Source organism: Manacus candei, unplaced genomic scaffold (genome assembly GCF_025592945.1).
Source record: "Manacus candei isolate 608988 ecotype Guabito, Panama unplaced genomic scaffold, ASM2559294v1 h1tg000048l, whole genome shotgun sequence".
NCBI lineage: Eukaryota > Metazoa > Chordata > Aves > Passeriformes > Pipridae > Manacus > Manacus candei.
In genome coordinates, this window is record NW_026138096.1 from 5060448 (window position 1) to 5076051 (window position 15604).

The 15604-nt window shown below is 41.7% G+C and overlaps 1 protein-coding gene across 1 annotated transcript in view; it reads right to left on the reverse strand.

Moving 5' to 3' along the window:
• ABLIM2 (actin binding LIM protein family member 2) overlaps positions 1-1072 on the reverse strand; it is a 139466-nt gene extending 138394 nt beyond the window's left edge. Inside the window, 4 exon segments of the mRNA XM_051798339.1 lie at positions 369-453; positions 456-866; positions 868-954; positions 956-1072. Coding sequence (XP_051654299.1) covers positions 369-453; positions 456-866; positions 868-954; positions 956-1057 — 685 coding nt within the window. The 5' untranslated portion in view covers positions 1058-1072.
• Between the last annotated feature and the right edge of the window lie 14532 nt (positions 1073-15604).

Below are 15604 nucleotides of genomic sequence, written 5' to 3' on the forward strand. Positions count from 1 at the left end.
GCGGGAGATGACTGGGGCAGGTGCGGGAGATGCCCCGGGGCAGAGGCGGGAGATGCCCCGGGGCAGGGGCGGCTCCGCTGGAGCCCCGCGCAGGGTCCCGCTGCCCGGCACCGCCGCGGCAGCCGCAGCCCCTCCCGCCGGGCAGCGCCCGAGGCTGCGGCAGCGGCAGCTCCCCCCAGCCACACACACACATATTCACATATTTTCGGGATTTTTTTTATTTTTAGGTGAGCAATTCCCGTCCGGCTGCCCCTGCCCGCGCCCCGGCGCGCAGCCGCGCGGCAACGTGACGGACCCCAGCGGGGCAGCGGCCACGACCCCTTCCCAAATACCGGGGGGTCTCGGCTGTTCCCCCCGCGCCCGCCTACCTGTGCCGGTGCTCATGGCGCGCAGGAGGGGCCGCTCCGCTCCGCGCCGCCGCCGCCGCCGCCCGTCCCCGCCGCCCGTCACGGCGCCCCCGCGGGCGGCACCGGCACCGTCCCCGCCCGCCGCGCAGCGGGGCCCGCGCCGCGCTCCGCCCCCGCCGGCAGGTGCCGGCACCCGCAGTCCCGCCGCGGCTCGGCTCGGCTCGGCCCGGCTCGGCGGGCACCTTGGGAAGTGTAGGCAGCCCCGCGCCGCCGCCCGCGGACTACATCCCCCTCCGTGCCTTGCTGCGGCGGGGAGCGGCTCCCGCCCCGCCGCTTCTGCGGGCAGAGCTGCGGCAGCACCCCGACCCACCCAGCCGAAATTCCCCCCACCCATTCCCACCTGCTGGCCGCCGCCGCTGCTCCGCTCACCCTGCGGGTGAGATCTTCCTCTGTGTTTTCCTGTCCCGCTTGCGCTCGGTTCGTGAGATGCCCGAGCAAAGCAATGAGGTGCACAGGTGCTTCAGCACGTCCCCGAAGCGCCCGGGGAGCGACGATGAATGTGTTTCCTCGTGAGGCTACACCGCACGGAAGGTGTTGGCATCAAGTCTCGGCTTTCAGGAGGGGAAGGGCAGTGCTGTCTGGAGCAGGTGAACTCTTGCTGATCCTTCGGATTTGAAAGCGCAAGGGCACACAGTTATTATTAAAGCCATTTATTTATTAAAGACTGATTTATTCAGTATGTCATCAATCTGAAAATCTATTATAGTTGTGCGAGAATTAATGTTTTAAAAAACACAAACATCTGTTTTAGCAAACACAAAAGCAGCTAGTGTAGTTGCATAAGCATGTTTTACTGCACAGCTCCTCTGAGGCTGATTTCAGACTGGGTTCAGGGCATCTTGGAGTTACAGTAATAATATGAGGAAACGGGTGAAGACTCATTTTGTATTTTGATCAGTGTGCTGATTACACTCTGTTCCACTGACAGTTGTCTGAAGGTTAAAATTTAACTAACGATTGTAACCATAAAAACCTACACAGCTTTCCCGTCCCACACCAGTAACTGATGTGAGAAATTCTACTCTGCTGCTCTGTAGCAGTGCTTACATGTCCTGATTTGATAGGGTATCAAGAGCCTTGACCCTGTGTAAGTGTAGCAGTACCTATGGCTCTCATGTAATTTGTCTGATAAGAATGGGGAACCCCTGAAGATAATCGCTGCCATCGGGAAGAATGTGGACCAGCACTCAGAGCAGCCATACAGGAACAGACAGTCCAAACCAGTATCCCATTCCTGACAGCCATCAGCAGTGGGTATCTGCTGAGGAGACTTCCTGAGCCAGATGTCTGTTCTTTGTTTTGAAGAACCTTCTATGATTTTCTTCTGTTACCTTGTCCGGTTGTAGTTTGAACCCATGCATGCTTCAAACAGCCTTCTGTGCAGGGAATTTTTCAGCTGAACTATGTCTGGTGCAAAGAATTATCTGCTGTTGTTTTGAACCTGCTGTTTGCATTCTTTACTTGATACCCACTCATTCTTGTAGTAGAAGAGATAGCAAACATCTAATCCCCTGTTCACTTTCTCTGTGTCACTCATGAATTCATACTGTTCAGATTCCACCCTTCACTCCTACTCTAGTTAGTCATTCCTTAAAACAGGTGACTCGTAACTTCAGTACCATGCTGCTTTCTGTCACTTTCTGTCATTTGTTTTGGAATTTGATTGTTTGATTGTTTAACATCAATTTCTGTTTTTAATCATGAACTGTCTTTGCATATAATAACCATTGTGAGTTCAAGGCAATCTCTGAGTAATGTTAGTAACCCTGTTGCTGTGTATGAGTGTTGCTCTAAAAGCTAAATTAGACTTAACTTGTACTGAAGGTGGTGGGTGTACAATTCATATCAGATGTAATGAAGAGGAAACTGCCTTGGGCTTTAAGGCTGCTAAAAGACAGTTTGACCCTTCTGCTGGGCAGCAGTGTGAAAGGAAAATGAATGCGTATTAAAGCCTATGCAAATTCATTGCAGCGAAAACCCCCAGGGCCACAAGAGGGTTTTGGAAGTTCTCTCTACCAGTCATAGAGACAACTGAAAGGTCCAGGTTGCTACACAAATGCTCAAAGTGCTTACATGGTACCAAACTTTAGAGAACACTGTGAGAAACAGGTCATGGACTTCAAAGTTCTCCTTGTTTAGGGCAATGCCATCTGCCACAAGCTTGATTAGGAACTCCCATGACCCAGTGGAAAAGTCATGGTCTTGCATAGATAAGACCCCATAACTCCAACCAATGAACCAGGTAGTAATTGCCAGTTTCAAGGTCTATCATCTAAAAAAGATCTTCAAGCTTATCCAGGAGACAACAGGTAAGAAAAGCCCTACCTCAATGACTTTTGGAGATAGTTTGTTATCATGGATGGCACAGATGACACAAGAATTACTTGGGAAGAGGTCACAGTTGGGTGTATGAGTGGTCTATGGCAAAAATAGTTGCCAGATTTTATTCTCTGTTGGATTTGATATTATCCTTGCTCTACAGAAAGACATTGTCTTTTTTGCTGAGGAAGTTGGCTTTGAAAGGGTTGATAGCAAAAGTGTGGTGGAATTGTTGGCTTCGTGGTCAAAGTGGAATCATCCAGAAAGAGTTGGCAAGAAGGCTTATACTAAATTTAAAGTTAGCATCCAGTCTCACAGATGAAATAGCTGACATTTTTCAGGACAATGGTCCCTCCTGAGAACGGGCAGATACACTCTTTGGGGCACTGTAAGATTCAATCTCTTGTTACCAGTCTCAGGATAGTGGGCAGTCATAGAATCATAGAGTCAGCCAGGTTGAAAGGGACCTCTGAAATCATCACGTCCAACCCTTGATCCACTACCACCATGGTTACTAGACCATGGCACTAAGTGTGACATCCAGTCTCATCTTCAAAACCTCCAGGGACGGAGAAGCCACCACCTCCCTGGGCAGCCCATTCCAATGTCTGATTAACCTCTCTGTAAAGAATTTCTTCCTAATATCTAACCGAAACCTCCCCTGGCACAGCTTGAGGTGATGCCCTCTTGTCTTACTGATAGCTGCCTGGGAGAAGAGACCAACCCCCACCTGGCTCCCTCCTGTCAGCTAGTTGTAGAAAATGATGAGGTCTGCCCTGAGCCTCCTCTTCTCCAGGCTAAACAACCCCAGCTCCCTCAGCCTCTCCTCACAGAACTTGTGCTTGAGTCCCTTCACCAGCCTCATTGCTCTTCTTTGGACCTGCTCCAGCACCTCAATATCCTTCCTGAACTGAGGGGCCCAGAACTGGACACAGCACTCGAGGTGTGGCCTCACCAGCACTGAGTCCAGGGGAAGAATCACTTCCTTGGACCTGTTGGCCGCACTGTTCCTGATCCAGGCCAGGGTGCCATTGGCCGCCTTGGCCACCTGGGCACACTGCTGGCTCATGTCCAGCTTCCTGTCAATCCAAACTCCCAGGTCCCTTTCTGCCTGGCTGCTCTCCAGCCACTCTGTCCCCAGCCTGTAGCGCTGCATGGGGTTGTTGTGGCCAAAGTGCAGGACACAGTACTTGGCCTTGCTGAACCTCATCCCATTGGAATCAGCCCAACTCTCCAGCCTATCCAGGTCCCTCTGCAGAGCCCTCCTGCCTGCCAGCTGATTGACATTCCCCCTCAATGTCACCTGCAAATTTGCTGATGATGGACTCAATCCCCTCATCTAAATCATCGATAAAGATATTAAACAGAACTGGGCCCAACACTGATCTCTGGGGGACACCACTACTGACTGGCTGCCAGCCGGATGCAGCCCCGTTCCCCACCACTCTCTGGGCCCGGCCCTCCAGCCAGTTCCTAACCCAGCACAGAGTGCCCCTGTCCAAGCCGTGGGCTGCCAGCTTTTTCAGGAGAATGCTGTGGGAGACGGTGTCAAAGGCTTTGCTGAAGTCCAGATGGACTACATCCACAGCCTTCCCCTCACCCACCAGGTGGGTCACCTGATCATAAAAGGAGATCAGGTTGGTCAGACAGGACCTGCCCTTCTTAAACCCGTGCTGGCTGGGTCTGATCCCTTGTCCATCCTGTAGGTGCTGTGTGATTGCACTTAGGATGATCTGCTCCATAACCTTGCCAGGCACTGAGGTCAGGCTGACGGGCCTGTAGTTTCCTGGCTCCTCCTTCCGGCCCTTTTTGTGGATTGGTGTGAAATTTGCCAACTTCCAATCATCTGGGACCTCCCCAGTGAGCCAGGACTGTTGGTAGATGATGGAGAGAGGCTTGAGGAGCTCTTTCGCCGGCTCCCTCATCACCCTTGGGTGGATCCCATCTGGTCCCATAGACTTGTGAGGATCCAAGTGGCTCAGCAGGTCGCTGTTTCCTCCTAGATTACAGGAGGGCTATTCAGATTCTTATCTCTTTCTACAAGCTCCAGAAGCCAGCTGTCCTCAGGACAACCTGTCTTACTGTTGAAAACTGATGTAAAGAAGGTGTTAAATACCTCAGCCTTTTCCTCATCTTTGATAACTATATTCCCATCCATGTCCAATAAAGAATGGAGGTTTTCCTTCCCCCTCCTTTTGCTATTGATGTATCTGTAGAAGGACTTTTTGTTATCCTTCACAGAAGTGGCAAGATTCAGTTCAAGTTGTGCCTTCATCTCTCTAATTTTCTTTCTACATGACCTAACTATATTCCTAAACTCTTCCAGAGTAGCCAGCCCTTTTTTCCATAATGGGTAGGCTCTCTTTTTTACCCTAATTTCCTTCAAAATCTCCCTGTTCAGCCAGATCAGTTGTCTTCCCCGCTGGCTCGCTTTTCAGCAGACTGGGACAGCCTGCTCCTGTGCTTTCAAGACTTCCTTCTTGAAGCATGTCCATCCCTCCTGGACCCCTTTGTTTTCAAGGGTTGTTTCCCAGGGTACCCTCTGAACCAGTCTTCTGAATAGGCCGAAATCTGCCCTCCGGAAGTCGAGCACAGAGGTTTTATTGATGGCCCTTCTTGCATCCCTGAGTATTGAAAACTCTATTCATGGTCACTGTGCCCCAGACAGCCTCCAACCACCACATCTCTTGATTTTCATTTTTAAAAGCAATCAGCTTGTCCAGCTACTTCAAAGAAGGCTGAAAAGTCATCCTCTAACCTGTCAGCACTTTGCACCATTTCTGTCATTACTGAGAATTGAATTGGCACTTGGCAAAACTGATGATCCACATCCTCAATGTCATCCTGAATTCTTTTAAGAACTTGTTTTTTTTTTTTTTGGAAGAGCTTAAAAAACACTATGTGAGGCAAAAGAATTTTGCTTTTTTAGTATACAAATGTTTTGTAATATTTCTCTACCAGTATTATTTAGACAGTGTTATGGAAGAACTTATATTACATTTCACTGTCCCTGTGCATTTAAACTGTTGGTGTTTCTGAAGTACATTCACAAATCTTGCTCTATTGTATTAGCTGTGTTAGAAAAAAATCTTCACTATCTATTGAATTCCTAATCATCCCAGCTATCAGAAATGCACCCTCATCAAGGAAGGGAATATATCTATGTGGTGGTTTGGAAAAAAAAAACCTTTCCCCCGGGGGCTGGTAATTACAATCTATATGTATCTTCCCTCAGAAAATTTTCCTGTGAAGGAAAAAAGGGTAAGCATTGTAAATGTAAACCAAAACAGAGCAATCAATATAGTATATCTTCATTAATAGATATTAGCATTACATTTGACTTTGTGCTTCTCTATGTTAAGTACACTGCAGATTTATGGACTGACAAAATACACATTCTTGCAGAAGCTGGTATAGCTCAAGCAGACAGAAAATTATTTGATTTTTTTATCTGCTATGAAGTTAAGTAAGTTTAATCACATCACAAAGTATTTCACTTTCTTAATTTTTTTCCTTTTATTACCTTCACAATTCAGGGAATCCAATTGCAGTAATATTCAATTAATAATAATGGTATTTTAAAATTCAGTTTCACAGTAAAGTTGTCATACAATATTTTTATATAGTGCTTTTCTTAAAAAAAGGTCCAGAAGAAGCAAGGGGAAAGGGTTGCTTCTAATATTTATGTACTTTCCAACAATGGGATGGTCGTGGGCTTCCAGGACAATAAAATTATTACTTTTATTTGATTATTTGTCTGCAAAATTTTTTAGGTCACTGCCGTATGAAAGGGGTCATATTTTAAAAGTATCTGAATGACGGAGGTTCCAGCAAGAGAGAGAGGAACTAGAACTTCTGCACTGGGAGTTAAGCAGAACATTTGTCTCTTCGGGGAAAAAAACCAAACAAACCTGAAAAAAACCAAAACCCCAAACAAAACCAAACCCAAACAAAACAAAACAAAAACTTGTGAAAAAAACATTATCCAGCCAGTTGCCAGAAGTGATTTAGATGCTAATCCAGACCATAAAAAAACAAATCCAAGTAGCTGTTTAACCTGATTAAGTTTACCCTTGGCTTCATGTTCAAAGCTGACATAGTATCACAAGATTTTCAGGTCAAATAGCAACTGGGAGTGAAACTTAAAAGAACAATTAGTTTGTGCCAGCTATACTATTAGTTGTTCAAACCCTTCTGAAAATGTCCTAAATGGATATCTCATGGGGGAAAAAATATCAGAAAAAACCCACACAAATTAGACCTCCTTTTGTAAATTTTACTGTGCGTTTCTGTATTTCATGCCATTAAATTCTATTGGATAGTCCTGGAAACTGAGCTTGAGCTCCTAAGAAACTTTGATATTTTGTACTTTTCAACCTGCAATCTACTTTTTAGGCTGATTTTCACTCCAAGGTGCTGTCTTTTGACAGCTATTATATCTTCTGGAAGACAAAATGTAATCTTACAATTTATAGTAATGTATTTTGAAGTGCTTGTGTTTTAAATGACAAATTATCCCTCAAACGCGTTCTATAAATTCCCAGAAATGTGTCATTTTCCTATTAATTTAAAAATAGCAATTCTATTGTATGACAGAAGATTAAGAACCTGACATGACATGCTGTCATGACCCCTCTTTTGCTTTTTACTGATTCTTTTTTGTGTGAAGAGAGCTCCCTAAACATCTGTGCGTTCAAAACATTTCCACTTTTGTCTTGTGTCATACATCTCAGGAATTTGGGGCTGGACTAGTTTGTCTGGGTTACAGTCCTGGAACTAGACTTGAACTACTCTAATTTTAAGCCTAATCCCAAATTTAAGTTATGAATTTTTTGACATTAAAACTACTATATCAGGTGTTGGGACAGTTGCCAAAATAAGCCACAGTTGTGTTTGTAACCTGCTTGTATCAGTGACAGTAGTTGCCTCTCTATCATCTTACTGTGTTAGTTGTATTGAAGTGACATAGATAGTAAATAAAATGAAAGGCAAGTCTGAAGTTTCAGAAGAGTAACAGACTGAGATCTTAAAATGAGATTCTGGGTATGGAAATAAATTGCCAGCTACTCACTGAGCCAGAAGCACACGTGTTTATAAATAATGAATTAGTGTGAAGCAGCTGTAATGAAATAATAACATAGCACTATATTAAGATGTCTCCATTGCACTATCAAGATGTCAGTAATAACTTTTGTACAAAGCTCCTCACACACCGTGGGCAGAATATAAACACTGCATCAGCAGTTATAACTTAGACATCAATTACCCATTGCAAACCTAAATGCATTATGATCAGAGATAATCAGTGGGTCAAATAAAACTCCCAGGCAAACTTTGAAAACAGAAAGCATGAAATAACATCAAAGGGAACAATGGCTGAGGATGAAAGAAATCTTTGTTACAGTGAGACAATCAAGGACTGTTCTCTCATGTCAGCAGTCAGCTTTTGGAAAGTTGTTCGGAACAAATAACTTTTAGTATGGCAGGCTGCTGCTGCACATGACAGGAAGCCTGGCAGGTAATGATGAGTATCAATATAGAATTCATACACGAGAAAGACAAACACCCAGGTTACAGCAATGAAATGTGCAGAAACAAAAATGCAGAGGAGGGTTTGGGGAAGAGCCAAAACAAAGCATGAATAATATAAAAGTCACTAAACTTGCAAAAAACATTGGCAAAAATTTAATTTTAATTTCAGAACAGCAGATGAAGCTTGAGAGGATTTCAGTGCTATGTTACACAGTGTGTAACCACTGATATCAGTGCTCCTGACTGTAAACATGTAAATAATGTTGTGCTTTTGTAGTAAACAATGAGAAGCATAGTATGGTCCATTTTGTGCCTGATGCAGAGGTTAACGCTTATTAAGCATATTGTGATCCCTTGCAAATGTGACTCCTTGGAAAACTACTCTTTCTGTGAAGATACAGCTTGTCTCTTGAAGTAGATGATATTACAATCCATTGGCCCTGAGTCAATTTAACTCTGTTTTGCAGCCCAGGCTGATGCATGCTGATTTCCTGTCCCTTATCCTACATTGCATATCTAACACTGTTCATATGTAAAAAAAAAAAACCAAACAAACCAGCATCATGGTAGCAGAATATAGACTCTTTCTATGTGATAAAATTCTCATGTGTGACATTTATATGTTTGACAGTTTACAGGAACTTTCAGCACAGGCTGGCAGATACCAGAGCCTAGAAAAAAGCAGCTGTGATCGATACTTCTGTCTGTGTCCTCAGCTGCATCAAAGCTGTCCTGTACTATCAGTGTTGCTTTCCGGGCTTCATGTTACCAGGTGAAGGTCCCAGTCTACATGAAATAGCCTGGACCAAGCCTACCTGAAAGAGAACTTGAAATGTAGGTGAGGTTTGTGGATAGCATACACACAGATGTCAACTAGAAAATAAAAGGGAATGGAAATATAATATTTTTTTTCAAATATGAGAAAAATTGAAAAAAATACTACTGAATATAATGAATGAACATGACACATACTGTGCATTTAGTGGAGTGAGTCCAGATTGTGTTAATGTTTATAATTTTGGGGTTTAGCTGCATACCCTTAAACTTAATAAGAATCTTTTTATAGCATGCCCCCAAACATTCACACCTTAACATCATTATTGCCTGTGATGGCAAGTGCAAGTATATTTGATTATTCAAAAGTCCATAAATGGAAATGTTAGATGGTTCCAAGGCCAAAATTCAGACTAGAAGTATCTAGAGTTTTGATGATTTTCAGATCCGTGTTGACAAAAGCTCTGCTTTGCCTCTCATCTTCTCTTATAAATAGAACATCTGTCCTCATATTCCTCATGTTTTTCAAGACTGTTGGTTGCATTATACCATTTAAAGATTTTATTCTTCTTCTAAGAAATACTGCCTCAAGCATGCAAGGCTGGATACTTAAGCAGAAAGTGTTGTGCTTGTTATGTTTATAACCACCCCACCTATATAGTTGGGGTGGCTGTGGCCAAATGGTCCAAAACAATTAACGTAAGAGGATAGAAGTTACTGGAAGTTATAACTTAGATCTACAGATAAAGCTGCAAAAAAATGGACTCCTTTTTGCACATTTGAGCCCTTCTTCAGGTCTCTACTAGAGGGCAGCAGTAATTTGGAAAAATTCCAAATACAGAGGCAGACTTTTATAGCTATTTGAAGTCAAAATTATCACTATAGGATTTTCTATACTGTAGACATTTTGGTGGCTGGAGATGTTAATCCCAAACTATGGGAAGATCATATTTTGGGCCATGTTGCAGCTAGTGAATGTGACACATCTTATAGGATGATAAACCAAAATTCTATGATTGTTTCTAGTCTGGTGGCTATCTATTTTTTGGGTCTTCCAAGTATTCCATTGGGCATGTTCTTCCACAGAGCATCAGCAGAGGCAAAAGAGGGCCTTCATTTATACTGAATCCATATGGAAATATCTTTCCTCCACTTTGGATGCCTCAGGAAGTCAAAATTTACTTTCTCAATGCCAAAACTAGCTCACAAGAAATCTGTATTCCATGTACATTCAAGCTCCCATAAATAAATTTCCCTCGCCTGCATTTTCTAGCACTAAGCAGAATCACCAAGCAGATGGGTAAAATTTCAGTTCTGCAAATTAAGTGTTTCAGTGTACAGCTAAGGGTTGTAAATGCTTCTGTCTTAAAAGTCTTTTTATTCATCCCAGAAGTGCTCTAGCATGGTAGTAAAAAAAAAAAAAAAAAAAAAAGAGTGTGAATATGTATATAGAAATATAAAAATACTTTTCAAATAGTATACATTTATGCAAATCCTCAGAAGAGAGAAGGATTGAAGCAGAGCTAAATATTCATTGCCACTGCTCCTCCCCCTTCTTTTTTTAAGATCAAGGAGCTATGGCTTTCTACTCCACTCTTCACAATAAACAATTTTAGATATACTGACATAGTTTTCTCTGCTTTAAAAAATGGCAGAAAAGCTGCGACAAGCTCAGAAATCTCATTTGGGGAAAAAAACCTTGATTAGTGCCCTTTTCTAAATGCTTAATGTGGGACTCGATGATCCTGAAGGTCTCTTCCAACCTTGATGATCATGTGATTTTGTGAAAAGATTTCTCTGAAAGAAAAGAGATATTCAATCTATTTGAACAACATAATAAATAATAATAAATAATTATAAATAATCCCTACTCAAAATATCATCTATAAGAAGGTTTCTTTAAGAATAAACTCTCATTTCTACCTGTAAACTTCAAGCAGCTGAAAATAGTTAACCTTTAATTAAAAATCAGTTCACCTGATTATAAAAGGAAGTACCTGTTTTTCATTTAAATGTCTGCAATGATGTAAAAGGTGGGATTTAGCCTGCTAAAGGGTAAAAAAACTTTTTTTTTTTAAAAGGTGTTCTATGGGAGTTTAAGGATAATTTGAATGGCATGTGTTTTCTTTTTTTTTTTCCCCTTTTAATATTTGGAGGTTTATAGAAGAACAGAATTATTGCTTCCATGTCAACATGTGTTCCCTAAATTCTTGAGGCTTGGCTGAATGTTTTAGAGGCCCTATTTACCAAGTGTTTTTTTAATCCTAGTAGGCAATCCTAGTTTTTTAATCCTTGTAGACAAGACAAGATATAAGGAATTTAATTCTACTTTCAAAATGAAAGAAAAATAGGGAAAACTCATTTCCTATGCTGAAGCTCGTGAGTACAAACTCTCTAAATGTATTTGATTTGGGGTCTTCGAGAAGTAAAAGCTTTCTGTGCTGTATGCAGTGCAAAAGTTCATGTCTCATTTAGAGAGGCCGTTGTCCTTGTAGGGCAGAAAATTAGTGCTGCTGATCTAGAGAATAGGGGAATGAAATGATTAATCGAAGTGGTAAGTGTTAATTGCAATTTTTTTTTCTGAGCTGATGAAACTGTTTTAGAAGGTTTATCTTTCTCTAATATGTGAAGCCCTGTGATCCATGTCATGCCTGAGACGGAACTGTGAATCCAGCCATGATCACATCCCTTCTTGTCTGCTGGCATTTGGAGTCCAGCCCAAATTGCTTCCTTGGTAGGAACATGTTGGCTTTTTGGTCCACAGCTAAAAATGTCCTCAAGTGAGTAACAGAGTTTCTTGGGAGCTGCTGAATCTAGGAGGAAGCTCTGTCAGGTGTGTACCATGTTTTTTCTTGTGCTGAGGAATAACAAGCTCAGTAACATCTATTATTAGCATTTATAAGTCAGCTTAGCTATTATGTAGTGGGCTCTGTAAATAACTTAGGAACTGTGTAAGTGGTGTAACAGCTGGATGTTTTGACTCAGCACGTTCCTGCAGACTACAAGGCGACAGCATTTCCGTGCAGATGGATGGCAGTGTATTTTTCTTTTCGTGTTTTCTGTTTTTCCTTTCTGAACCGGGCTATGGAGCTGGGGTGGTGTTTTTTCAAGACCTGGGGGAAGTAAAGCTATCTGGGTTCCAAGCAGGCAGATGCAAAGATGACAGGACTCCACAAGAAAACACTTTAACTCTCTAGCTAATTCTGTATGCAGTTACTGTGGAGAGATAACACCCTAATCAAAAGGAAACATATGGCTAAACCTATTTCTGTGGAAGTTGTGTGTAAGTATAGCGTGAACATGATAACACAACTAATATCCATGCATGCTTATAATCCAGCTAAAGTTAATATAATTATTTGAATAAGTTTGCTAAGTAAAAGGTTGCCACTGTGAATTAGCACTTCAAGCTGAATGGATTTCATATCTAGGGGCTCAATTTATATTTCTTTGTTAACTTTGCAGTACCGATTGTATTACATTACATTTCTTTCTAAGTGGGTGTGCCTCCATCACTGGATGAAAGAGGAACCAATAGAGACTAATTTAGCCAAGAAAGCAGTATCTTGTGTGATTTCAAATTTGTCATGTTAGCTGTAAATAGTGAAGAATGCTAATTTCAGCCAAACATGGAACAAGGAGTATCTTTTTATGATAGGTGCCAGCAAGGGGAATTAAGCTTCGTAACGTTTACTAGACTTGAGATGAAAGACATCAGACAGGAATTTAGTAAAGTGGATAGGAATATCCCTTCCTGCCTTAATCTGTTATTTCTATCAGTTATCAGTGAATAGTCCAATGAGTTACACTTCAATCTGCTTACCCTTTAAAGTTAGTCCCTTTGGCAGTGGACTATTCCTGCATAGGTATGTCCCCAGCTGTGATGGAATAATAGTTATACTGGAAGGTACAAGTTGGCCTTAATACTAAAATGTGCTGTTTTTCCTAAAACAAACTGGTGCAGTGAAAAGCAGTCAGGCAAACATGCAGCTGCAGAAGAGCAGACAAACAGGATGATGAAAAGCAGTGCCTGAGAGAGACAATTAGAGGAAGTGTCTTGTATCAACACACAATGTCCTCCCCAGCCTCCTGTCAGCTTCTTTTAATACTCCTGAAAAGATCAGGGACAACCCAACATAAAGAGGGTCATCAAGTCTTCATGTAATTTTATTAGTTAAAGAATTGTTTAGAATGAACAATTTAGAAGTCTATTTCTTTTAGCAAAAGGAAACCTGGAAAAGGTAGCACAATTTACAGTTACTAAAATGTAATATAAGGGATGTGATTATTAAAATGGAAACTAATCTGTGCTACCTCTGTTTTTTTCCTGTTTGCTGCAATATATTGGCCTCTGGAGTTATTTCATGAGAGCAGCTGTCCAATAAGGTTATTCAATTATATTTCTGTAATGCAGGTTGGTACTGTTTCGATAAGACAATAGAAGGTCTGGGGCCAACTTTTGATGTCATTACCCTGAAGCTGGAAACTTTGTTTTCCTTGCTTCTGCTTAAACTACATGTCAATATACACCACCAAGAATTGAAGTGATGAAATACCATGGAGTATTACTCACTTCAGAGTAAAATCATGGAGGAAGCTGAAGATTCCTATCTAGTTGAAGATGCCCTTCTCATTGCAGGGAGGAGTTGGACTAGATGACTTTTAAATATCCCTTCCAACCCAAACTATTCTATGAGTCTAAGCAGGCATGGAAAAGGGAGTTAAGGAGCCTTGGTGCTATTTTGTTACATGTTTCCTAAAGTGAGTTGCATCTCTCCTAATTTCAGTGCTCTAAAATAAAAATTAGTTGAATCTTTTGAGATTTTAGGGGCGCACTAGTCAGTGGTAGATTCTACAATGATTGGGACCTAGAAATAGGGAATGAAATATTGGTATTCATTGGGAAAAAAGTAGGCTTAGGTGGCCTTCATGTTGTTTTTTTTTCCAAACTACCTTGAATACACATAAAAGAAGAGAAATATCATTGGAAACCTGAGGTTATAAAATTTAACCAAAGATTATCCTTAAATATATGTATAAATAAATGTTATTTAAAAGATTTAGACTTTTATGAAAGTCATAGAAAATTAGCCAGTAAAATGGTGACAGAAATGTGGTATTTCATGCTGTTGACATAGTTACTACATAAATCAATGAAACCTGAAGTGGTATGCTTTGTGTACTGCATTACAGTGAAATATCAAATTATTTCCCCCTGGGATGATTGGTTAGTTGTGATTTATACAATTACTGGAATACCTTCAGCTTCGTAATTTCTGGAGAGATGGAGAGTTCCCAAGCACACTGCGGGAACAGATTGGCCGATCAGCATGAAGTAGCATTTATAATTCATGTTAATGTGGTGTGATGGGATGAAGTAAGGTAAATGAGAGTATAATTTGTAATTAATACCTAATTTATAATGTTTAAAAACAACTTTTAAGTGCATGTTCCTTGAGATGGATTGGCAAGAGTCATAACTAAGTTCTCAAAGGCATCTGAAGGGTCTGTTTTTCTATTCCCCCTGGCAAGAGGTATATGAGGGCAGCAGTGCAGTGTGGGACAGCCCATCACCTCAAACCCCATTCTCCAGGTGCTACCCAATCCCACAGGCTCTCTCTGACTGTTTGCTGTGTTTTGGAACAGCACCCACCCTGCCAACACACAGGCAACTGGTCAATAGCCTCATATCCCAAACATGGTGATGTTGCCAACTGGAGATGCCTGAGGTAACTAACAGATGTGTGTATGGTTTTGGAGTGCACACTGTCTGTCTGTTCTGTTCCCATGTAGTCTCTGCTGCAATGCAGCCCACACTGATGCATGTGAGGCACTTGATGCTTACCTGTAGGACTAGCATAACTGTGCCTAACTGTGTGAAATGTATGGTGTGTTAAGGAGGAATAGAACATGAAAACATCTCAAGGTGTGGATGACAAAAACTGAGCAGATTTCAGATAGGATAGATTGTTTTCAGTTTTTCTCAGCCTTGCATTTGTGGGTCATTATGGATATGGCACCTCGATCAATGGTAGTCTTGTTACACAGAAGACAAGTTCTGCATTACATTCCACAACAGTCTTGCTCAACTCCAAACTGCTGCATCTGATATTTAATGATGCATAGTGCATGATAGATCTGCTAAACCTAAATTTGCTGTCAAACAGTTTTTCATCAGTGTTTTTTGTAGCTGGAATGATAGGAAGAAATCTAATTTTGTGATCAAAAGCAAAGAGGCACCAAAGCCCTGTACTCCATCTGAAGGACTCTTTGTTACTTTTGTCTGAACAATGCTTTCTTAGCACAATGTCCTGGATGTGTCCCTTGGAGCCTTCTAGCCACCAATGCAAAATGCCACAAGGAATTATTGCTTTGAAAAGCAAGAGTGTCCAAATGAACCTTCCAGCACACTTGGTACATTTCTGGTTTGCATAATGAACTTTAGTATCTCAGCTTCATGCTCAGGAATGTTTCTTTTTTTTTTTTTTTAAAAAAAGCTTTTGAATTAACAGTATCGGTTAATAGACAACTTTTTTGTACTTGCCACATCCAAGCTGGGCTGTGCAATCAAC